This window comes from Centroberyx affinis, unplaced genomic scaffold (assembly GCF_046629955.1).
Source record: "Centroberyx affinis isolate AG114_WGS23_722 - 3 ecotype Tasmania unplaced genomic scaffold, CSIRO-AGI_Caff_v1 ptg001094l_1, whole genome shotgun sequence".
In the NCBI taxonomy this organism is placed as follows: domain Eukaryota; kingdom Metazoa; phylum Chordata; class Actinopteri; order Beryciformes; family Berycidae; genus Centroberyx; species Centroberyx affinis.
The window spans coordinates 213,234-238,903 of NW_027279639.1; the positions used below are offsets into that span (position 1 = coordinate 213,234).

Here is a 25,670-nt window from a genome sequence, read left to right on the forward strand (position 1 = left end):
TGTCTCACTACTGGTGTAAAAATAGTCTGCCTGCAAGGTTGACAGTTCATACCACACACACCTGTCCACTACTCAGCCACCTTTGTCACACACCTGTTCAGCAGCCATGTCCTGGTCACATACACACACACACACACACGCATGCACGCACACGCACACACACACACACACACACACACACACACACAAATAGACACACATAAACAGCGCTGTTGTGTTTATAAGGTCACTGTGTCGTATTGCAAATGGACACACACACACATTCATACATGCGTGACATAACATCACGCACACACGCGCACACACACACACACACACACACACACGCACAGAAAAATACAGTGTTTAAAAACTAGGTATACAATTTTTAATAATGAAAAACAAAGCCATTAGTCATTTTTTAACTTATTTAGTCGCTCATTCATCAAATTTCCAGCCGGGAAACAGGAAAGATATTTAATAATACACTAAGTATCAATAAATAATGCACCTTGTTTGAGACTTGTACACACAAATCTCCCAACACAAACCGCCCGCAGCTACCAAACATATGTAAGTTATAGCTTTGAGTGCAAAACCGAAGCCCCGGTTTAATAATAGCCCGGTGATTTTGGCCCACCTGTCCGACAGTAATATACTGGTCTGAGGGCAGAGGGAATGTGCAACCCTTCCCCCACAATGAAGAAGGCAGCGGCTCCCAATGCCACCGAGCCACAGGTCAGCGGATATTAAAACACTGACGCAGAGCACAAAGGGAAGCTCAAGCTCAAACACACAATATTACGCCTTGCTGTAAGATTTTATAAGTATTTAATGAGTTTCAATCCAAAATGAGATGCCCACATGTGAAAAAAGTGATACCTACTCTCATTAAATGATTCATAGCACAGCATTAAAACTAATTATTGTATTTTTTAAAGGATTGTAAGTAACGTAGGTCCCAAATGACAAAATCATAAGACTTAAACAGACTGTATCCTCCCTGTTTCACAGATATTGAATGACAAACTTCAGGTATTTTTTTCTTTTCAAAATGCTTATATAGTGTTTTGGAAATTCTCTCACTCTTTTAGCATCGTAAGTATTTAACACTGTGGGCTGACATTTGCAATTTCCCATCGTTTGAACGTCCCAACAGGCAGCTACGCAACGCAATCCCTCGACAGGTAAGAAGTATAACAGGTTCTGTCCATCCATCAGCAGATAATAGAGCAGAGGATCTGGCTTTAATTTGTTCATCTGTCAGGCTGAGTGAAAATATTGTACTTCTATTCATCCATACCTTCCACAAAAAGGTGGCTTCAACAATATCCAAACATGGATCAAGATAACTTTGAACTTACACCATTTTAACCATGTTCACATACTGTTGACATGACGTTTTTTAGACTTGCACACAGCAAAATCGTCAAGTGTTAATTCAAATCAGAGTGTAAAAATCAACACAATGCCAGTGTTTGGTTAAGTTCACTCCCATCAGAGTTTATTCAACACACTTCAATCAGCTCAATCAGTGAACAAATAACTCTCCAATCAACAGCTGTACCGTGTCACTGAAAAATCAATACTTAACACTGGGAAATTTCCTGTGTCCGTGGCTGATTACATCCAAGATTTTGCCATCATGACTGATTTTCAAGAGCAGACCACAGCAAATTTCCCAGCGTAAATAAGTATTGATTTCTCAGCGACGAGTTGTTTGTGAGTTGTTTGTCCGCTCGTAGAGATGACGAGGCTCTGATGGGTGTGAAGTGATATAAACACCGGCATTGTGTTGGTTTTTTACACTCTCACACTTCAATTAACACTGACAATTATTTTGTGCGCCTCAAAGGTGATATGCATGACTCAGACATGAGCAGAAACAACATGGTGAACATAAACATTAAGGAAAAACACAGACACAGAACACAGTCCATGTAATGTGTTGTTAGTGAAATCAGCTATAAAATATATTTTGAAAAACACACTATTTGTTGTTTCCTAAGCACAGAACAGTGATTGTAGGCAAACCGACTTTTTCAAAGGATCTACACTGAAGTTTTTACAAAGCGAACTACAGTTTTATTGACAAATCAGTATTTTTAGGTTTGTTTGCACCTAACTCCACGACTGACATCATGTCCTTGTCCCGGGAAACTTGTAATCGGGTCTGTTGTAAACAATAGTCGCCCTGAATTCCTACACCGAGTTTCGACAGTTGATACAGCGGCGGTGGAGGTGGTGGAGGGAGAGGGGGAGTTACAACACACAACAGGTGTGACGGACACTGAGGAGCCACTAATCCCTCCTTGTACACCCCCCCCCCCCCCCCCCCCCCCCCACACACACCCCACCCCCCCTCCGCCTCCTCCTCCTCGTCCCCTTCCTCCCCTTGTGGGTTTTAAATATCCCTCCTCTCACAGAGACCTGAAGCCCTGAACTTGGGTGCCATAGGGACGATTTGGGACAATGACATAAGAGACGAGTTGAGACCCCACTTCTAACTCCCTGACACCCGCTCACCCGCCCCCTAAAACACCCCCACCCCATACACACCTCTGATACACCAACCTGAACCCATCAACCACGTCACCCCAACTCTAATCCCCCCCTTAACACCTCAACAACTATTACATCAAAAAAACACATGGGATGGAACAGCTGGGAGAAGAAATAGGTTTCTGTGATGATGTCATCTCTGTCACTACAGATGATCTGGGGCAATGTTTATCATTATTTATTAATTTCATGAGAAATGGTGAAGTAAGTCTGTGGTCACCATGTCCATACAAAGAGATCTGTGGCAAAATGAGATGCTCACAATCTGAAAAAATCTTAATCCTAATCTTGCAGAATGATTGGCATGGATTACGGTTTTCTATTAAAGTTATGAGTCATTTGAAGACCTTCGCTTACAAAAACGTTGTAAGTGTTGTTTTTGAGGATATAATCATCAGAATTTGTGTAATGTTGACTCATGCATTTCAACATTCTTACACAGTGGGTTTATAACGTTTTAGAATGAAACCTCTTGTATAAATGTCAGCCACAAGTGTGTCTGTTCCACAAAAAACCACAAAAAATATCAGAACAGGAAACGAACCCATACACTGTTGGGAAAAGTCCACACTGAGGATTATGGTGCAAAAATGAGAGAAATGGAATATAAAAAGGGCTGAAATGACAAAAAGAGAAACGTTACACCTTAACCCACTGAGCTACAAGGATGCTTCAGTTTGGGTCAGTTTTGAGGGATTATAAAATCTTAGATTTGCAAATTCTGTCATTAAGAACAAGGTGAACACAGCCTGTCATAAAGAACAAGGTGAACACAGCTGAGGCAATACTGTAATTAAGGACAAAGAGGAAATGAAACAGAACAAACAGAACAGCTCAACTTGTCCTTAACCCTGAATATTAACCATGGCCAATCAATCTGCTCTCAATTCAGTTCAGGAATCCAGGATTATTACGTGAAAGGCAGTTTCAAAGCACATTTTCAGCAGGTTGAATTGTAAGTGAATCGATCCCAATCGTGATTTCGATTCAACGTCTTCTTCATGAAGGGGATCAGAGGGGACGAAGGTCGACTTACGGGGCTAATGTCCCAGAAACCCTGCTGACACACCGCCGGCCTGCCAGCCAGGGCCCGGGTCCAGACCCAAGGATTTATGTCTATGCTTAGAGGATGAAAGGCCTAGGACACCTCTGCTAGTCCAAATCTGCCTGCCTCTGTGTGTGTGTGTGTGTGTGTGTGTGTGTGTGTGTGCCAACCCTCTGCCAGATGCCAGTGAGATATGCAGTGGGCACAAGGGATTCTGGCTAGTGAGAGAACAGGTGGAACACCTGATGAAAGACAACAGTCCTCCACCCACACCAAACACACACACACACAGACAGGACAAAGGGAAACAATTCTAACATGTGCTACCACTAGACTTAAACCTGAAGATTCAAGGCTGCAAATAAAGTACATAATATTAGCCTCTATATTGAAATCTACTGTATATCTGCAATGCCAAGCTGTATTAACACATCAGGTAGCTGTTGTCAAGTGAAAACCTTGTAACTCCAATTTTGATATGATTTTGACTTTCATGTTTTAACTCCAGTTGAAGGATTACATGTTCTCCAACAGGTTGAGAATATTCCACAACTCTTGGTCTTTTGAAAACCTTTTAAACCTCATTGGATGAACTGAAAAACACATGGTGGTCAAGCTGAAAACAAGGCAGCTTTTCTTAGTTCCTGAAAAGTTTACATTTTGGAGATACAAGGCTGGTTTTCCCCCGACAACCGCAATACACAACCATCGAATCAATCCAAACCAACAATTACGTGAGCGCACGAAGAAGCCTCACTGTGCTCTAAGAAGTAAAGTTATGACCAAAAAAAACCCCCAATATGACTTGTGCAGCGGGGAGGCGCAGGTACTGTGTGTGACAATCCCGCTTAGCATCATCCGCAAATGAGGTACAGTACGTTTTTTTTTTTTTGCCCGCGGCTGATTCAATCGGGAACCCAAGAGACGAACGGCTAACCCGATTCAGTCAATCATTAGTTTTGACACAACCATCTGTCTGCATCGTCACATTAATTGCTTCGTTTCGATGCGGGGAGACACACTGCGGTACATCCTGTTCTGTTCCGTTTTACCGCATTAAATTGTATCCCACTGCCACGCTGTTCCGGTTTGCTGTGCTATACCGGAGTGATGATGCCGGCCCGAAATGCCAGCCAGAACTTAACAATGTGCTCCTCCAGCAGCGTGGCATGTGTGTGTGTGTGTGTGTGTGTGTGTGACTGACAAGAATTGAAGAGCAGGAACAGTGTGCCGCAGCCTTCAGATGTCTGGTTTTATCGACGGTGTGAAGGAGAGAGAGCAGGATGGGACGGAGCGGTGCAGGGCTTGGCAGTACAAACAGTGTAGGTGATTTATAAAAAAAACAACAAAAAAAACAACACTGTCTGCTTTTTTTTTGTTAAAGTCACAATGAAGTGGCATTTTGAGAGCGCTCCTGCCTCCGTAATTGACATATTTCAAATTGTGGTAACGGGGTGTTGAGGCAGGGCTTAACGCGGGGAAGGATCGCTCAAAAGTGGCTGGCAGTATAAACTGATGGGATAGCAGTTTGGGAGAGGAAGGCAGTTTTATATAATGGGAAGGGTGGAGGGAGGAAGGGAGGGGGGTTGTTAAAAAATCTGTAATGGTTTGGTTTTATTGGTTGGGATTTTTCAGTAACCGCTAAAAATACACAGTTTTCAAAGGAAAAGTAATGGGGTTTTGGTATAAAAATACAAGAAAATATTTGTTTGGGTAATTTTTTTGGCATGTATTGTTAAGTAGGTGTATATAACAGCATGGAAAATTAGCTAACAAGGTGAAAGTCTTTTTTTTTTTTCATTTCATTGTGACTTTAATCCTCAGCGAGTTTTCATGTGATCAGCCTTGGTTCCCACCTACAACGTCCTCATCTCACTCTGTTTACTCCAGTACTGCTTTCACCCTCTTTCTCGCCGTTATGAGCCGACAGATGAATTGACTGACAGAGTGATCGATGGCGGAGAACAGAGGTGAGGGGGCAGGTCGGCGGTTGGCAGCGGCGGCGGCAGCGGCACGCCGAGTTCCTTTGTCATTTAATGAGCTCCGGGCTCGGAGATTGACGATGAGAGAGATAAATTGGTGTAAGAGGTTGTCGAGGATTTATGACCGTGCGCCTGGCCTGAGAAGGTGTGTGTGTGTGTGTGTGTTTGGGGGGGGGGGGGGGGGGGGGGGTCTCGGAGGAGGAGGGGGGAGGTGGAGGGAGGTGGAGGGAGGTGAAGGGGTCTAATTTCAGTAGGCGTGTTCTTTCTCTGAAATAAGAGGCAAAACTGTCCAGGCAGATCTAGGATCAGCTAATTCTGTCTGAACAGGAACCTTTGCAGGAAACTGACCTGAGGTTATCTATGGTAACCTGCAACCGACCTAGCATTAATTTTGCCAAAAGAGCAAGTCACTATCAACATTGTGACTAAACAATCAGTTATTTAACTTCTCTAGTCTGGATGATCTACAACTTTGATTTCATTTTGTTATCTGTTCCAGAACTTAGTTCTAGTGTATAAAACCAGAGTGACTCCAGACTGACCACATGTGACTGCTGCTGTACGCCTTGACATTCAGGAAGACCTCAGTTAGCATTGACACACAGCTGTTAACACCTATGTACTGTATAATGCTGCAGCTAATAAACATCTCACTGTGCATTAAACAGCTCCAAACACCGGGCTATGACAATATTTTCAATCATTTCAATCATTTATTGACTGCATGCAGCTAGAATGTGATAAACCAAACAGGAACGTGTTAAAAATCTTATATGGGGACTGTTATCATGATTGTCTATCATGTATGTTTTTCAATTTTTGTCAAATTAATCTATCTATCTATCTAACGTGGTTTATTCAATCACTCATATTGACAAAAAAAACTAAAGTTACATCTAAAGCAAAAAGTCAAGGAAAGCTATTATGGCAATCTGAACTGGAGCTGGCAAGGCTGTTTCTGGAGTTATTTCAGAAAACTTTGAGAGTGCAGACATTGTGATATATTCATGACCTGAGTCCTATTATAAGAGACCTATCATCATACTGACGAGTGTAACTTCTGCTACCGCTTACCTATAAATACCCGCCGCACACAGCTGGCATCAGCCTCCACATCATGAGCTTAGCATTCATTTTCACAAAAGACGAATTCAGTGTTCTGACTGTCGGTTTCATTACTGCGGGTAGCTGAGCGGTCCGAAAATGGTTTAAACTCAACATGAGAGACGATGAGGTGACATTTTGTAGGTGTTGGTGTTCAGCCGTGTATCCACTGTGTGTCTATTGTTACTGAAGCCACAGATTAGACAGTTTGTGACGATCTGCTTCCTCATAAACCTCAGATCTCCATTTTCACTTCCAGCACTAGATCCTGGGGAATAATAACAACTAAAACTAGGATGGTTGCAGCTTTGGACTGTAGAAAGTATTACAATAAAGACTTGACTGACTATTGATTGACTCTTCTATTGATGACACTGAATGCTCTCATGCTTAGTTTTAGTGTAGTTTATTTATTAGCGATTAAATAATGGTGGCGGTAACCGCATTGTGAGCCATTAGACCTTTCCCTTGCTACTAAAAGCTTTAATGCTTATATATAAATGATTAATATTACAAATGAGTAATAGGAACATTTTTGGCTCAGGTACAGTGAGCCAAGCTAATGTATTACAACTAAAACGCATTAAGTGTGTTAAAAACATCGTCATCTTCCACTCAATCACTATAATTACAAGCTATAAACACAACAAAAGTGATAAAGTCAAATCACCGCGTCGAGAAACCATTTTGGTTCACATTCACAAACATACAGGACCGCTCCGGTGAGATCCAAGATGGTCGCTCTCTCAGCCCATCAATCAACATTTCTACTTTCGCTCAGTGGATTCTGACACCGCGGCTGTATAGTGTGTCTGCTGTCGCCATTACGACACTCTGTCAAACTGTGTCCTGATCCTCACCAGAATCCGTGCACAGAACTCACCAAAACACGGATTTTCACGCACAAATGAACTATACAAGTAAAATACACTCAATCGAGAATATATCAAACACACACACACGGATCACACACACTCCTCAGCCCTTCCTATGGCCTCCCAGGGCTCCTGTGGCTGCACTAAAGCAGTTTATAGAAGCCTCCCTACATGGACACAGCTTCTGGAATAGCAACTGCTATTTGATCTGACTGCAGGCTCTCTCACCTCTCCGCTTACGTTTACCCCCCGTACGCATACTCTCCACACGTATCTCACAACACGGGCACAGCACGTTATATTAATTAATCTTATTATTTTGATAGAACTCGCTTGGGGATATAAATGTAAATATCTGGTACAATTTGGAGGACTTAAATGTCTTAAATTCACTGGTCAGTGGGCCAGCTAAAACCAAACCTTGTGTTGTGAGATTTCATAAAAGCGACTCATAGATTGTGGGACATCTGGAGAATATTTAACTCATAACTCAATAATCCTTTATAGAAGAAGTGTAGATAAGCAGCATATGTGAGTGGAAATATGCTGAGAGGTCCAGAGATCACCTCAGCAGAGTAACTGTTCCTGCACTGGGATCACATGACCCTGACAGAGTGAATCATGGGTGGGAATCTAAGATGCCCTCCCCACACACCTCCCGCCCCCCTCTCCCCTTTCCCCATTGCATCCTGGGATTAGGTAGCCAGGGCAGCGGGCACACCTCAATGGAGCAAGACTAATATATATAGGGGGAATTAGGATTTGCAAATTCCTCAGTAATGGTCAAAATTTGGATTGAAAGGAGGGAAAGCTGGTTTCAAGCTAGTGCTCAGTGACAAATTAGGCTAAAGTGTCTTTTCTTTCATCATCTTCAATCATTTCATCTTCTAAAAGAGACCTGAAATGTCAACGGGACTAACTGCATGAGATAAGTTGGAGCAACTTGGCCAATATGCTGCATCATCATGGAAATAAATACCAATGGGAATAAATACCAATGGTAACATGTGATACCAGCATTTCCAGTCACACTGATATTCAGCCTGATGCATATCTCAAGCATACTGTGTTTTATAACCCATTTTATAAGTCACAGAGTTTTGGTTGAAGGGTTCAGGAGGGTGAGAGAAGGCAAAAGACCAATGCTGGATCCAATCAATATTGCTGCAATGCACCTTTTCTACACAATCGCAATAAATAAATGGGAACAGTGCAACCAAACGCAGTGAAAATATGGGTGAGAATATGGGGCTTGAAGACTTAAATGTCTTAAGCACTTGGACGGACCTGGAATATCTCTGTCATCAAACAACAATAGGCTACTGCTATAGATAATCTGTATCTAGTGAAGAAAGAGATGCTGGCAAAACTGCTTACTTTACTCTCTTATGATATTTTGTGTAAGAACAAGATGAACTACAATGCGTCATTTTGGATTTACTTCAAAAGCCAATGCATATCGCTACTTCGACATCTCCTGAGAAAGAGCCGACATTGTTTTGACATTGTTTCCAGGAGAGTCAGAGGGGAGGTGAGATCAGTGACCCCATCTGGCTGCCGCACTACTGGCTGAGTTGTTAAGGTGCAAAATGAGATTAGACCAGAATAGATTAGATTACGCAGCACCCCAAGATCTCAGCTCGCCCACACAGAGGAGATACTACATCAGCCTGAGCGGATAAATATCGCATTACTGTATATAACTTTATAACACCTGACGCTAATGAAGATCAATCCTTTGGCCACTTCATTCATTTTACACCCTGCGGAATAGAATAGAATAGAATAGAATAGAATAGAATAGAAAGCAGTCGACAAGAACTCAAGTCTCCGAAAATATTAAAGTTTCGTTGTAAGGCTCCTTTTAAAAGTGTGGGAAAAGGCACAAAAATAACAAAAAAGTGTGAAAAGCATAGTGCTTAAAATACTGGGATGCAACAAGATTATATAATTAATGCTGGGAATAAATGTTTATAATTAGGCCTTGTGCTAAAAAGATCACTCACTCTGCCTAAGACTTGATGCATCAGTCAGACTAATTGACATGATTACACAGTTTACCTACTACTTAAGCGATATAGTGTAAAACACACACAAGTATCACAACTGACAAAGATAGAAGGTGACAATTTTTACACTTCCGGAGACAAACGTCAACTTGAACAGGAGGGACGGCCTTTGCCCTATGTGTGTGTGTGTGTGTGTGTGTGTGTGTGTGTGTGTGTACGTCTACAGAACACCCACCATCCTCTGCGGCTAATAGGTCAGCTGAGCCAATAAGGCTGTTGATAGCCATATGTAATGGGTATTTATAGGTTAGTGCTAGCATAAGCTTCGCTGTGCGGCCAGTCATTCACTTAGCCAGTTAGCAGCTGAACGCCCAGACTATGTGAAGCAGAGATGACTTCAGCCACAGCGCTCAACTGTTTATGGTGTGTTATTAAGATGCATTCAAACTATTTCAGTGTATTATGTAAACACCAAAAGTAGCTAAACTATGACGTATGGATGCTATTATACGTGCAGGTCATTTTATGAAGCTTTTACAGTATTGTATGCCATGCAAAGACTCTAATTGTGCTTAAGAGGAATAGATGGCCTTGTGACAGCAGTCTGCGGCTGTGAGAGTTAATCTTTTAAACAGCTATTGATCCCTCATTCAGCGATCGCTCCTTCTCAACGTGGATGTACTCGAGTAAGACCTCTCTAAGCTGTCGGGGCAGCACCGGGGAGAAGCAGACATCAATACGCTTGGATAGTTTACGGAAACATCCACTTCTGTCCCCGGCTTGTGCATCTCTCTCTCTACTCTCTAATAGACACAGACCCTTGAGTAACCAGAGCAAAGATAAAACTGACTTGAACTGTCATCCCTGCACTTCCTCCCCTCTCTAGTATTACAGTCGCTTTGTTGGAAAGGATATATCTCGAAGGATGCAGCCAGATCTCATCACTCTTCCCTTTCATATGCATCTCGTTCTTTCTGACAGCCAACGCTAGATGCAATATCTCACACAACGGTTGCCAGGTCCTATTAAATGAAATTCCCTCTCCAAACCGAGTCAGGAATCATCAGCTAACACTCTACAAGAGTCTCATCACGACAGATATACACCAATGTCGAAATTTACAGTTCAGACACGCGCACCGACACACACACACACGCACACACACACACACACAAACTCTATTTCTAATGTCTCGTATCAGATTCAACATCACTGTGTGTTGACAAACACTTTATTACTGTGTCAAGCAGTGAGCAGATTTTTCCACTGAAATCTCAAGGATGGGAGAGAGAACAGGTGGTGCGGGGATTTTCTTTCATATTCATTACACCGCAAAATGATGCTCCGTCTATATTTATGGACTGATATCAGCTCCTTAAGCTGTATTTTACATGCCGAGGAGAGCAATGGAGTATAGTGACCTACTCCCCAGAGAGGTTGAGAGGTGAACGCTAAAGAAAGGCGCTGCTCCGTGTGGATTTTTCAAGGCCGATTATATCGTCTTACATTAGAAAGATTAACAGACACATAATTTAAAAAGAGAGTCCAAAGTTGTTCCCGAAAGGAATAAGACAAGAAACAAGAAAAACAGACGGCGAGAGAAGGTGTGAGGGGGGCAGTTCAGAAACGAGGGCAAGAGAGGAAGTGTTGGACCTGACTGGAGGAGAGAGAGAGAGAGAGAGAGAGAGAGAGAGAGAGAGAGAGAAAGAGAGAGAGAGAGAAATGGAGGGTGGGGAGGTGGAGCAGAGCAAGTTGAAAAGTATTTTTAGGAAGATGTTTATTTGTGGGTCTGTGAAACCAACCCGGGTGTATATCTACTAGCCTTGCCATCTCTCTCTCTCTCTCTCTCTCTCTCTCTCTCTCTCTCTCTCTCTCTGGCTGCCACCATCTGTTGAGGTCTCTCAGGCTTGTCACACTGAGAGCGAACTGCAGTGCTCCAGCTCTATAAGCGGGGGGCATGCCGCATTTTGCATAGACTGATAAATTCTGCAGATTCACGGGAACCGGTGCCATCTGAACATGCCCATTACACTGTGTTGTGCTGCTGTAATGCAACGCAGTAATGCAGATTAGGTGCTTTTAGATTAGATTAGATTAGATTAGATTAGATTAAACTTCACTGATCCTTGTGGGGGAATGGGGCTGTGGCAGCAGTACAATAAAAGGATACAGCAAAGAAAAAATAGGATATAATAAGACTAGAACAAATGGGGTGATATCAAACATAACATAGCCAACAGTTACAACAATACATTGTATTAAGTGTAAATATATGAATGAAACTATGAAAAATGTATAAATAGCAGCATGTATGTAAAATAATAGCATTTGAAAAGGAAACAATCCACTCTAAGATATAGTTATATAATAAATGATCTAAATGATCTACCTGGGAGCTATTTTCAGCTTGTTCTTCATTAGCTTGTGGTTGAGAATAGGCACTGCAGTCATTTCTTTGCTAATGGATATCCAACATGGCCACCAAGTAGTAGCCAGCAGCACAAACCTACCTGCCTGCCAGCGAAGGATAATAAATCTCATTGGTAGACAATGACGACAACGGGGACAACGGGGACGTCAGCTTGTGCGTGTGTCAGGTAAACATTTATGCTAGTCATAAGACTGTATTGACTATTATTGTGGTGGGGTGACTGTCTCAGTTTAGGTGCGGCAGACGTCACCTCTGTCCATTGACTTTTAGCACTGACAGCTCATTAAACGCACCTGTCCCGCTCGTCCTCGCGACAAGGCCAGCTGGTCGCCAAGGCAACGGTTGGCCTCCTCCTCCCCTCACACCACCCCGGGCTAGCTTAAGTGTGTAAAAAGTCCAATTTTGACGCGTCCTCTGCCTTCGTAGTCAGGTATTTAACATTGTTAGACAGTATGCAACAGTTAGCATATATAAAAATCCATTGGCTGCATTCATACATGAGTTGCATTTGATTTAATTTGAGCTAGTGTCAGTGTTAGATGTATGCTAGGCCTGTATCGGTGACGTAAACTGTGACCTCCAGTCGGTGATATAAGGTAAACCACCACCTACAGAACCACAAATTAAGTACATAAGTAAGTAATAGTTAATGTATGCTTTTCCCCCCCTTAAAATAACCAATACTTGTATATTTTACATCACTTTGATTCCACTTGCGATGATGTATACTGTTAATTTATATCTCTCTCTCTATATGTTAAACTAAAATGGCGGGTAAACTCTATTCTCTACTCTATTCTGCAGTAGCTAATAAACTAACTTTAGGTGAGTTTTTTTTTTTTTTTTTAACCCTCCTTCCACTACATCCCCGGCCTCTCAGTTTTGAGTTGTTCCAGATGGGTTTGATGGTGATGAACCCAGACAAAACTCCAATGTATTTTATAGCTTAGCATTCAGATGTGGGCTGAGGACTGGCAGGGTATATTTAGACAGTCTTCGCGAGGCAGTCGGGGGTAACTGAAAGACAACACTGAGAAAGTTGCACGACCTAAAATATCTGCCCACACAGCTTCCAGCAGGACTGGAGTGCCAGGTGCGAAGACAACTAATGGCCAAGCCAGACGCAACTCCCTGGTGTTTCGTTTTGGGCTGTTTTACACTTTACATACACAATCAGGGGCCCCGTTCTATCCGACAACCAACCCATTTGTCACACTGACATGTTTAATGTATAAATAGTCGCTCGTTGATAATGTAAGGGCATGGGTCAAGCCGTGCGTAATTACGCACGGTGGCACCAAATAACCCCGTTCTCCTGAGTTTCCAAATCCAACCTACCTTCCTCTGCTGCTTCTCCCAGGCGGGGTCCAGCAGCAGGTCCCTGTCCCAATCGTCCTCTTGAGTCATGTACTGCTCTTCATGTTGGATCGTGTAGGAGTTGTAACTAATTTGGGTTTCGACAGCTGTCATCTTGCCGCCTTTGTCAGGACTTCGTACGTCCCCCTCAGCTTATAGTAAGAAAAATTAATCAACAACGACGACGACGTCTGTCTGGGCCGTGAGTGCAGGAACCTCCTTGGGACAAGAGGTCTCGCTATGGGGAGAGAGAGAGGGGCTGCAGAGACCAGACTCCACTGGTGCGAGGTGCCTGTGCGGAGGTGGTGCTCCCACTACCAGAAGACCCTGCTGGCCGGTGCTCCTTTCCTGGTCAAAAGTGGCACACGTGACCGCACGCCAATAAGTATGGGATCCGACAGCCTAAGTATCGGGTTCTGACCCTAAAAAGGTGTGAAGGGCGGGGCTGTTGGCGCCGGGGCAGGGCAGGCGGGCTTGTGATTGGGGAGAAGGGACGTCAATCACGCCTCCTCGTTGCAGAGAGGTTTTTATGGCTTGTGCGATGCACCTGTTGCTGTTAGTGACACTCAATGGCAAACCCAGGCCTGGGATAGTTTGAGGGGTGTTCCACAAAGCAGGATCAAAGAATTAGCTCTGCGATTCACCAAAAACATTTGACGTGTGATTGACAGTCATTTAAAAATGCTTTGTGAGGCTCTCCAATATGCAAACAGCTATCCAAGCCTCCAAGAAAAGTAGCCATGGGCCTACTAATGTACTGCAATGACTGATAGGAGCTAAAACTACCTTGTTGCACTGCTGAAAATAAATGTGTAAGTCAATGTGTAGTTTAAGGCTCTTTGTTTACTGTTTACTAGCATATATTGAACTACAAATTACCTAACAATGTATCTCAGGGGAAATATATGGCATTGCAAATTGCTTTTGTCACAGTGCAGAAATTCAACTAGAATAAAAGAGAATCAGGCATTTTTTATGAGAAAAAAAACTAATTTATTTGTGACTTTCATGCAGACTGAACAACGCCTCAGGACATTTTGAGAAATGCAAGGAAAAGGCATATATGCATACACAAGCCTACAATATTATTTTCCGTTATATCAGGATTTGTCATTCACAGTAAGCATGTCAACTCTCAAACATTTCATCTAACATTCATCAAATTAAAACCCCCTTCCATCTTGTGCTGAAACAAATGACCTTGAAATGATCAGATCCAGATTTCTCTCCTCTAGAGGAAACACATAGTTCAGTTACCCTTGCTGCACAGGGTGTTGAGGTGTCTTTGGAAACTAGAATGATTTATATCATAATTACTTGGCATTTAAATGTAACTACACTTGGCTTGGTCCATTAACCTACTTGGAGAAGCTTAGCTACTGTGTAACTAGGTGTAGTTACCATTAGGTAGTCTACATTACTGTGCTACTACTGAGCTGTGGGAATTGAATGAGTGAGAGGAAGTGATAACTGTAAACATAATGAAATGGTGAGGTGCAGCAGCAGTCAGTGAGAACCCATAATGCACTGCTGCACACTAAGTGTTTGCGGAGTCCTACTAATAAAAAGAACCACCGCTTAAAGGCAGACTTGGCCTCTGGTGGCTACTAAACATGTCGATGAGGTAATGTGTAAGGTAACCACAAAACTCTACCTTTCTAGCATGCTTATCTGAAGACAGTAGAGAAGCTGCAGTAGAGTATGATGTCTGTAGCTCATACATTTGTGAGGCTAGAATAGTCATGGTCATGTTCGTATGGGTTAAACCTACCTAATCTCCGTTTGCGAACTCAAAGGCAATATGGTCTATGGGTTGTGCTCAAACCAGCAGAGGGGGTTGTGCTCCAGATGCACACGCCTGCACATCTCAGCAGATACCTGCAGCACGATAACAGATGTAACCTGCAGGATCCCATCAAAATAACACAATACGTAGATGTGCGCACATAGAGCTTGAGCATCTGGATCACAGCCGGCACATCTTCAGCTGTCCAAAACACAGAAGGCAGGAGGGAGTGGGTGGCGGGGTGAGGAGGAGGGGGGAGGAGGCTGCAGCGAGCTTGGCTGTCAGTACGAGTGTGACTGTGAATACAGAGCAGGAGTTTAGAGATGCGTGGCTGCATTCACCCAAGCATAGGAGGCCCGCACTCACAAGCACCAAAAACCTTCAGTGAGGAGCTGGGGGGTTTGGGGGGGGGGGGGGGGGGGGCTATTTGAGCACCACGCCCTGATCGTGGAGGCCAGAAAGGCACTCATCCCTGTTTCTACTCATTCTGCAGGTGCATTGTTTAAAGGGGAATTCTACTAAAATTGTCTCTTAGTTGCGTAATTGTCATCTCATGCAGTGCAATTTGTTGCTGTCACAAGATTGAATTTTCCTTTATCTTGGGAACTCATGACTAATAAAACCCCATATACTTTTCCAGAATAACAATAAGAAAAAAAAAAGTCAATTTTGGTGGAATTCTACTTTGTTAGAGAACAAAGGTGGGGTGTATCCAGGAAGATGACACATAAGAGAAGCAGGATCTATGTAAAAAAAAAAAAAGGAACCAGTATAAATAGGCCATGTTTAAATTACACGATTGCCCAATATATCTGTCATGGCAGCCCTTTCAAGCCCACTGTTGTTCAAAAAATTAGACATAAGCACAATGGTCCTCCAAGATCAGGATAGTGAGGTTAGGGAGCAGCGTTGGACAGAGGATCCTTTACACTACCAACTCACCTTACAATCAATTCATCTATCCATTCATCCTTCCCTCCTTTCCTCCTCCTTCTTCTTCCCTTCCTTTGTTTGTATGACAGGTTGGGCAGACAGAAGGCCACACCCTCTTTCTGTCTCGACTCCACACCACATCTCGCAGCTGTCAGAGCAAATGCCGGACAACTCAGTCCACTCTGCGTGCGCCCCTGTGTGCGTTTGTGTGTGTGTGCGCATTTACACAGGGACATTCTTAACAGATAATACACACACATCAGTCAGAGCGCATATCCAGCCAGTCCAGCTGATCCCAGTATGAGAGGAATAGAGCTGCCATACCAGAAAAGTCCTATAGGAATCCTGAGATTGGTGAGAATCTACAGGTCAGACTGGCCTCATACCTAGGCCTATCTTATAGGACGTTTCTGATAGGCGCACAGGCTGTGAGGGACTCAAAGGTTAGAAAACTAGCCATTGTTCACCTCGAAAGCATGAGGTTGGTTTATCGGCTTAGATCTGATGGAGAAAAATGGGAGTGAGACTAAGAGCAAGGTTGAGATCCCTGTCACAGCCATGTAGAGCAAACCCAGCAGTCACAGTTTAGCAAAGCGACTCGTCCAACACTGAAGTCTCTGTGTAATGTTATTGTGTCCGGCGGCGGGCCACCACACATACACTGTCCATTGTCACGCCCGGGTCTCTATGGTAATACAAGGGGGTCGGGGGTCAGGTGGGTGGTTCGGGGGAAAGTCGAGTCCGAGCCAGAGCCACGAACCCAGATCCAAGATGGCGACGGCGGTGGCGGCGGAAAGCGCTGTGTGTGAACGGCGGAGAGGAGAGGCGCAAAGGGAGGAAGGGGGGTGGTTGAGGAGGAGGAGGAGGGTTTGGAGAGGAGGGAAGGGAGGGAGGGAGGGAGGGAGGGGGGGAGGGGAGGGGAGGGGGGAGGGCGGCGAATACGGCGGTGGAGAGGAGTTGACTAGCGGGCAGGGGAGGGGGGAGTCCGCATGTGCCAAGCCTCAATACACCAATTAATGAAACACCACACAAAAACACACATGACCCATACTCTCTCCCTCTCTCTCACACACACTTCTGATCACACAAAGCAGTCACACGCACAGGCACACACACACTTCCTCAGTCCCCCTACACACAGACACACACCAGCGGGACAGTGAGACAGAGAGGGCACAGTCAGTCGTCGCTTGTGCTGATGCGAGACAGGACAAGTCAGATCACTTGGTCTGGTGGAGGGGGTTTGCTAGCCCCGCCCCTCCGCCCCCGCCCCCCCCCCCCACACCCCACACACACTGAGGAGAAGCCCAAGGCTGTAGGTGTGGCACTGCCATTGCAGGAGAGGAAGAGCTACGGAGGGGGTGGGGAGGTGGTGATGGCGGAGGAGAGGAGGGAGGAGTGTTCGGTCAAGGCACAGTCAGAGGAGGGGCGGCAGGTGGGGAAGGGGGAGTGGGGGGGGCAGTGCTTTGTTTTGTTTTGTATTTTTTCATTTACCTTGATGGTGGAGAGAGAGAGAACAAGTTCTCACTGCACTGGCGTCACACGCTAAAAGTCTTCCCCCTGGCTCGCGCCGCCACGCTCACGCACGGATGCACAGTGGGCGTTCCAGATGGCACGGTGACCTAATTCAGTTGAGATAGTTAGTCAGGGCTGGACTGTCACGGGCTTTTGGCGGCAGAGCACAGATATTAAACACATGCAGGTCTAGAAGTAGAGTGGACACAGAGACACACGGGGAGGTTTTGGTGGAGTAAGGAGAGACCAGACCAGACGCACACCCCTCAACCCCCAGCCACAGGACTGCCCCACAGATCAAAATGCACCCAGGCCATTCTATCTGTGTGCCTCTCCCCAGCTCTCAGGGTAATTTCACTGCGTGTGTGTGTGTGTGTGTGTGTGTGTGATGCCCTCCCTGCGTGAAAATCAATTTAAGTTAGATGGTTGCTTTCTTGCCACTTGTGGTCGATTTGTAAAAAGGCCACTGCTGTCAGACTGTTATCTGTACAGAGGGATTGCACTCAAGAAATATATTTCAGTATTTATTTTATGATGGACAGAACATTTTCCAGAATTAAATACTGAAATATATTTCCTGTTCTTTCAAATAGATCCTCTTTTGGTCCTCTCACAGACAGTATGGCCCAAATAAAGCAAAGAATACCAGTAAGAAGCTGTTGTAATACAATGCACGGTGAAAGATTTCGCTTGTTTGCAGTTTGAGAGGCTGGAGAGAGATAGGAGCACCAACCCAGACTTACCCTGACCAAAGAGAGCAAAGCTGGGGCAGCATCTACACCTGTCTCCCCCTGGGTCCCCAGTCAAAAGGGTCTGGTGGTCATTTTACACAAGAGAAACAGGAAGTGGAGAAGAAAAACGTAAACAAGAAGAAGGGGAAATGTCCAAACCCTTGTGCTTTCTTTTACCACAGTAGTCAGCCAAACATTCTTTATTATAATGGTGTGTATAGTATACATATTCTCAATAAAAAGCATGCCGGTTTTTACTTTTCTTTTTGTCTTTTCTTAAAAAAAGGCAAAATTAAAATACTTCTCTAAAAAATACGGTCTCAGACATGGCAAACAAGACATTTCGCAACCACAGAATTCTACAAAGGATGCAACTGGTATGTGTGTGTGTATATACGACACAGAAAGATTACATTGTGAGATGCAAAAGTCACTTAACCACTAAAAACCACAGGGGGAGAGGGGAAGGGGAAACAGCGAGGCAGTAAGGTGATTTAAGAGGGTGTGTCTGTGTGTGCATCAGACCGTGGACAAATAGTATTTGCAAATAACTCTGAGCGATTGTTTTAAACTGCCTGGAGTACTAGATGGGTGGGGTTTGCCACATAGGACAATAAAACAAGTATTTGCAAGTCAATTTAGTATACTCCTCTATGACTGACAGCTTTTGTAACACTCACCGAATTGTCCTGATGCAGTAAACCCCACCCATCTCATCCTGCAATTGCATTAAAACAAATGCTAAGAATTTTTTGTAACTACCATTTGCAGCAGGTCTGGTATATGGAAAAAGGAAGATAGTTGGGGTAACTGGAAGACACTGGCCCATCTCTCACTTCATTGGTACTATCGCCGTTAGCGTTCTGCTTGAACCAGTAGCTAATTAGGAAATTGTCAGGCAGGCGAGGCCCGGTTTGTGGCTTTGTTAAAACCTTATGATATTAAACAAATCCCGTACAGGAGTCCATGAGAAAGCTCCACTGTGCTTTGTTCATAGCCGATTACTAAGCTCTGTCCAACACCATTAAAAAGAAATCTGTAAAAAGCACTTAAAAAATGGGAGATCCCTCCGCTAAATGCACTTCACTCAAAGCTTATAGGCACATAGTTGAGCTCATCACATATTATCATGATTCTAAATAGGATGCAGTCTAAAGTAGCACGATTATTTGTAAACAGCTCATTCAGTAGTCATACAAGGGGTTTTCCATTTACAATTCATTGCACCCCAGGTTGACTTGCATTACATTTAAACTACACGAAAACAAACAAAACACATACACTATGTAAAAAGGCCTCTGAACATACAGTAGGACTATATATATATATATATTTATATACAGAAATCAATGTCACCAAAATGTGTCTCCTCCCTTTCCAAACTGCTGACGCTGAACCTTTATGAGAGGCAGGAGATAAACTGCTGACTGGGTGAAAGCTTACCAAAGCATTAACTTTATAGAGTAGAGTAGAATAGAATAGAGCCTGTTTATCTCCACTGAAATTCATTGTGAGAGGTAGGCAGCTGTAGTTAAAGAGAGAGAGGTGAAGCAGTGTCTTTCAGTGTCTTAGTTACAGTGGAGGTAGGGAAGGGTCAGAGAAATCCAAACATACATTACAGTACGCATATGTGTGCTTTACGGTTTTTCTGCAAGGCGCAGTCTTAGCTGCTGCATTTGTGTGCTGCAAGGTCATCGCAGCTTAGGAGCCTGCACATCTCTCTCTCTCTCTCATTCACACACACTCATGCTACAGTCGCATCACATTCAACACAGACTTCCACCCCCACCCCACCCGTCAACCTTGGTTCTGCTGGACACAATGCAATGCAACCGGTACACAATGTATGTTTATCTTACTTCCCATCTGATAGGTAAACATATCAGAAATCTAAACACTTCAACATAAGGCAAAAAAGGTTTCAAATTAGCTGCCCTAACTGATCATCTAGGCCTAAGGAGAATGGCTGATGAATCTTTTATCATAGATTTGGCCTTAGAAAATCATGACTGGTTTTGCGGAAATAAAGGCATATGAACCGACTGACTTGGTCAGTCAAATACTGGCACAAGTGTGAGACTTGACTGGCACGATAAAAAAGTAAAACGGAGAAGCACTAAGAATGCCCGTACAACAGATGAGAGCAATTTGTTCCTGTCTTGGTTGCACTGTGTGAGCGATCAGGACCAAGGTTAGTTGATCAAAGTCCCTCCTCAAGCAGGTTAAACCAATGTCAAACCCCACCCAGCACACTTAGAGCCCCTACACACACACACACACATACACACACAAACACACACATACACACACAGCCGCTGTAAGGTGGTCAAGATTGGGGTTTGGGGAGGAAGAGGTGATGGGTCGGGGATGGGGATTCGGGGTCGCGAGGGAGGGGAGGAGGGGGGGGGAGGGCAGAGAGTTGTGTGCGACTATCGGAAGGGGGGCTCAGGCGTGTGAAGGGAGAGTTCGGGGCGGCGGAGGATGGCCTCCTTGCGCGTGGGCGGCGGCAACGGCGGCTCATACACCCTGGGCGCGGCCATGGCGGCTGCCACTGCCGCAGCGGTGGGGACCACTGGCCTGAGGGCGTCCAGCGTGGCTACCGGCTGGGCGGACATCGCGGAGACAGTGGGCACGGTCGGCATGCCGGGGAGGGCTGTGACCGCGCTGGGGGGCGGGTAGGCATACTGGAACTGGGGGTACTGCTGCAGCTGCTGGTAGTACTCTGCGTAGTACCTGGGAGATGGGAGGAACAGGTGGGGGGGGGGGGAAGAGGGGAGACAGACGGGTTAGGGGGAGGGACAGAGAGAGGAGGGTTTAGGTAGGAGCGCATTACGGTTGTGCACCACATAGTTCCAGGAAAGGGAAGGAGAGAGACAGAGAAAAGGATTTATAGGTATGAGAGCTACAGGGAGATTACCGAGTACTAGTAGTACTATTAGTCATCCACAGTTACTTGGGAGTGAGAGGGAAGGACAGCAGAGGAAGGAGGACAGCGAGGGCATTCATGGTGGTACTTGGCAACACAGAGGGAGTAACAAGGATGTGGCCAAGTAAACAAAAAGCAGGGAAAACGCAGGAAAACATGAATCTGCCATGAGAAATGAGCCCGTAAAAACCTGAAAAATTTGATCCCTGAAGTTAGCAGAAACCACACATTAGGGTTGTTGGTGTGGGAATTCTACTCAACTTTAGTATTTTTTGTTTACTTAGTTGAAAAGTAGAGAGGGAGACAGGTAGGGAATCGGAGGCCATCTCCTACCTGGCCATGGGGTCCTCTGCGGCCTCCACTGCCTCTTCTGCTGCTCGGCCGGCCGGCGTGGGGAGCAGGGGCCGGCGCGGCTTGGCTCTCTGGTACATGAATGGCTTCATCACCGGGTCGGGTAGCAGCGGCGCCGACCTCCGAAGGGGACTGCGGTCTCTCTCGCCTGACTTGGCCGCCGCCGCCGCTGCCGCGGCGGCTACCGTCTGCTGCTCGGCCAGAACCTGCTGGCCCTGGGCAAAGTAATGCGCCTGCCTGGCTGCCTCAAAGATGGCTGTCGTAGGGTCCGTCGCTCCCATTGCTGCCGCTGCTCCCATGGCGCCTATATGGGCATAGGCCGGCGCGGCGGCGCCATATATCGCTGGAGATACGGTGTAGGCTGGGTTGACTGCTGCGGCTGCTGTTGGCATTTCTATTCCAGGAGCGGCGGCCAAATAGACTGGGTGATTGGCCATAGTCGGGGTGTAAACCGGAGTGCTGTAGGCAGCGGCTGCAGCGGCGGCCGCCGCCGCAGCAGGAGTAGCTGCGACCTGGCCATAGATGTTAGGGGTCATCGAGCTGTACATCTGCGTGGCGCCTGATGTCAGAGCCGCCTGATTGGCCACCGATCCGTAGAGCTGATTGGCAACGTTGGCACCGTACACCTGGCTGGCGAGGGCACCGTAAACAGCCGGGTTCACCGGGTTGCCGTCGGTGCGTGTGCCAGTGGTGAGCCCGGTCAGAGCCGCATAGGTGGGATCAAACGTGGAGGTGTTGTAGACTGAATTGTGCACGCTTTGTTGGACCTGTAGCGGCAGGCCGGCGGCCGCGGCGGCGGCGGCAGCCAGAACGGCCGCCTGACTCTGGTACTGCTCCAGGGAGGGTTTCCCCACTGGGCACTCCCCAGCGTAGTGACCCTGCTTCCCACAACTCACGCAGGGGATTTTCCCCGTGGGCGTCTGCTTGCTGGGCTGGACCTTGGACAGCTCCACGGACAGAGGGCGGCCCTTGAAGGAGGTGCCGTGCAGGGCCTCGATGGCCTGGAGCGCGTCCTCCTTGTTTTCCATGTGAACGAAGGCATAGCCTGCGGAAGAGGAATGCCTGGCTGTCATTGAGCGCAGGGACAACAGTTAGGATCACAGCGGCATGCCACAGGCACACACTCATACTCCTTATTACTCTACATTAAAGTATGAATGCAGCCATAAAGGAACCACTTTGTCCAATTGTGGCACTGAGAAATAGATCTTTGAATTTGAATTGAATCAATGTTGTCATCAAATATTAATAGATTACAGGGAGAGTTTATAGGTGAATCATATATTTTTGTTTGTTTGCTTTGCATGCTATGTCTTTACAGTATGGGAGTGGGAGTGGATCTTGTTCTCGGCACTGAGAACTCTACACTGGTATATCACATGTCACGTGGCAAAGCTATTAAACCTATGTAGAACATTTACAGGCACTCTTAGGCCCTCCAACCTCTCAACAACTCTATTGGATCAAGACTGTCAAATTCAATCTTCTCTCATAGACTAGCTCTACAATATTAGTGAATTTGAGGACAACTTGGGAGCAAGTGGACCATTTTAAACCAATTCAAATGCAGCCAACAACTCACTATGTCACTCGCAGTCCTGCCTCACCTTTGACCTTGTCGCACTCCAGAACTTTCCCGAAGGTCTGGAACAGCTCCTGGAGGTCTTCGGTGGTGCACATCCCACTCAGATTACCCACAAACACCTTGGTGGAGTGCAGCGGCCTGCCCCGCGACTCCTCCACCACCAAATTCCGTCCACGAAACTCGCGTCCATTGAGCTCCCGGATGGCGCGCTCGGCGGCGCCCTCGCCCTGCAGGTGGACAAAGGCAAACTGTCGCAGCACACTGCAGCTAACCACCTGGCCGTAAGCCTCGAAGATGGCCGACAGCTCCTCCTGGGTGGTGTCCAACGCCAAGTTCCCCACAAAGAGCTTCACTGTGTTGCTCTTGTCCATGGCGCTGCAGAGACACAGAGGAGCGAGGAAGGGATGAGTTCGACTGCAGTGAGAGATAAGCGAGGAGATAAACTACAGGATGCAACTATCTGCTGTCACAGTTGTAACGACTGAGCGCAGACAACGCCACACCTTAGGCTCTATAGCAGTCTGCATGGTAAGGGGAGAGGGGGAGGGCTGCACGACACGGACAAAGAGTCATGTTGCAGTGTCTTTGCTGAATATTGGGGTGGAATTGCAAAACATGTGGACATAGCTGACACAGCATTTTCTATATAACTCCTAGTTCGGTGCTTAACATTGTCTGTGGGGGAGGGGTGTTGCTGACACTATGGAAAGGCTAAGTTTGCATAAAGACTTTCTCCATTTCTCCAACATGCAAATCTAGGGATTCAGCAGAGCAGTAGAATAACTTTAGTAAAGCCTCCATCTTTCACTCTAAGAAAAAGACATTCTGCACATCTTATTTGTAAATTGCAGTAATAAATATTGCACTCTTGATAAGGGATCTGAGTGCATGAATAACCAGCCAGATTAAAGCTCTAATTTCACAAATTAAATACCACACAGACCACATCTTTGCGAGCTGTGAGCTGGCTACTCACACATGATAAACCCAGATTAACTCAGATTATGCAAAATCAGAGGGGGGGGGGGGGGTCCCACTGGAATCTCAGGGATAAGATCATCGCTACTCCAGGAACAACAGTAGTGAAAGGATAAATCCAGCCTCAATCATAGAGTAAATGCACTTTTTTGATGGGGGATTTTTATTGTATTCAAGAACAGACCTTGGCTTTCCATTCATCTGAACAATAGTCATATGAGTCACAGTCATACACAGCAGACAGCCAGGGGAAAAAGCGCATTTTGCACCAAGTCTGGCAAGTGAGAGCAATAAATAATGGATTATGTAAGTGTAGCACATTTAAGCACACAATTACTTACACAGATAATTTTCTAATGGATCCCTGTATATCAATTCCCATGACAAATACGGTGATAAGAAGAATTTCAAGAATGCCATGAAACAGAATGGCCCCTTTTCGTTGCACAGTTGCCCTAAATCTCCAGCAAGTATTTCCCCACCAGCCTCTAATCTGCAGGTCAAACTGCACAGTGCTCCAACAGGTCGGTCAACACCTTTTCTCTTCCTGAATGACCTAAACGTCTGGCTGTAAACCAAAGGGCAAAGTGGAACACGACACCAGAGAATGACATTTCTATTTTCTGGTTTAGGCTTTAGCCCGGGCGGCTGCGCTCGGCGCAACACGCACACAAAGCTGGGGATGATATTCATATAGGAAACAAGTTAAATCAGCAGCTAGCTGTTTGCTTGAGTGTGCATTGCATATGGCTGCTGCATTGAAACTGGGTTCATCTGAGGCATCACCAGGGGAAAGCTGGTTTTCTGATGACGCAGCACGGAGCTGAGTAAACATATTTCCCTGCTCAAGCCATTTCCAGGCACAAAGAGGGCGAAAAAACACGAGTTACGCTCGTTTAACGGCTAAATGTTTTGTCCACATGTTTCCCGTGAATATGAATGGCGAGCGGGGATGCTTGGTTTCGCTTGTGTGTCCCAACAAAACAAGACCCGAGGCGAACATTTTAGTCTAAAATGATACATAAACATTTAATACACACTGTAACATTCAAGAAGGATTATTCATACTCGCTCCAATAGCAAAACCGAGAACAAAAAGACACGGGATCGATACAATGTAACAACGGACAATCACATTTTTTTTCCGCACAGGAATGAATACAGTGCAACACCGAGTGATTCCAGCGCGACGACACAGTCCATCGGTCTTTTATCACTCAAACACAAACCTGAGCATTAACACAAATCACAATTAAGCGTGTCCCTTACGGTTCGAATGAGAATAATAGTGAAGAAAGGGCGAAAAAAAAGAGGATCTACCATCTTACCTAAGCGGTGCTGTGTTTCAAAATGGTAGCGCCTGCTTCCGTTTGTTAGAATGTCGGGCATTCTGCTCGAGAGGCTGCGGAGGGGGAGGGTGCTGCACCCAGAGGATGCTGCTGAATCCTCACAAAATGACACATGAAATGACTCAAGCGCGCGCACACACACACACACACACACACAGTACGTACACAATGCC

At 45.5% G+C, this 25,670-nt stretch overlaps 2 protein-coding genes across 12 annotated transcripts in view; both read right to left on the reverse strand.

Moving 5' to 3' along the window:
- Positions 1 to 21,747, reverse strand: part of actn3b (actinin alpha 3b) — a 49,944-nt gene extending 28,197 nt beyond the window's left edge. For 7 of the 9 annotated variants that reach the window (XM_071523495.1, XM_071523494.1, XM_071523489.1 and 4 more), the window contains exon 1: positions 13,326 to 13,647. In XM_071523495.1, the coding sequence (XP_071379596.1) occupies positions 13,326 to 13,457 (132 nt within the window). In that variant the 5' untranslated portion in view covers positions 13,458 to 13,647. Of the gene's footprint in view, positions 1 to 13,325; positions 13,648 to 21,738 lie in introns of those variants that run through there. The other 2 variants (XM_071523496.1, XM_071523490.1) reach the window with 2 other exon arrangements.
- On the reverse strand, positions 14,349 to 25,510 carry rbm14b (RNA binding motif protein 14b). 3 transcript variants are annotated; one of them, XR_011695527.1, is made up of 5 exons: positions 25,477 to 25,510; positions 23,193 to 23,545; positions 21,568 to 22,630; positions 17,557 to 21,041; positions 14,349 to 15,221 (listed from the first exon to the last, which is right to left on the reverse strand). XR_011695527.1 is itself a non-coding variant. In XM_071523498.1 (4 exons), exons 2-4 carry the CDS (start codon positions 23,539 to 23,541, stop codon positions 20,738 to 20,740), a joined length of 1,737 nt encoding a protein of 578 aa, XP_071379599.1. In that variant the 5' UTR covers positions 23,542 to 23,545; positions 25,477 to 25,510; the 3' UTR covers positions 17,374 to 20,737. The 3 variants fall into 3 exon arrangements, 1 of the variants encoding a protein (XP_071379599.1); XR_011695526.1 differs by having other exon boundaries at positions 21,568 to 22,651; XM_071523498.1 differs by lacking the exon at positions 14,349 to 15,221 and having other exon boundaries at positions 17,374 to 21,041; positions 21,568 to 22,651.
- Positions 25,511 to 25,670: the final 160 nt, after the last annotated feature.

Coding starts and splice junctions, on each gene's coding strand:
- rbm14b (XM_071523498.1), bottom strand. CDS start 23,541: ATGGACAAGAGCAACACAGTGAAGCTCTTTGTGGGGAACTTGGCGTTG. Junction 22,652..23,192: donor GGAGTGCGACAAGGTCAAAG/GTGAGGCAGGAC, acceptor GCTCAATGACAG/CCAGGCATTCCTCTTCCGCA. Junction 21,042..21,567: donor GCAGAGGACCCCATGGCCAG/GTAGGAGATGGC, acceptor CCCATCTCCCAG/GTACTACGCAGAGTACTACC.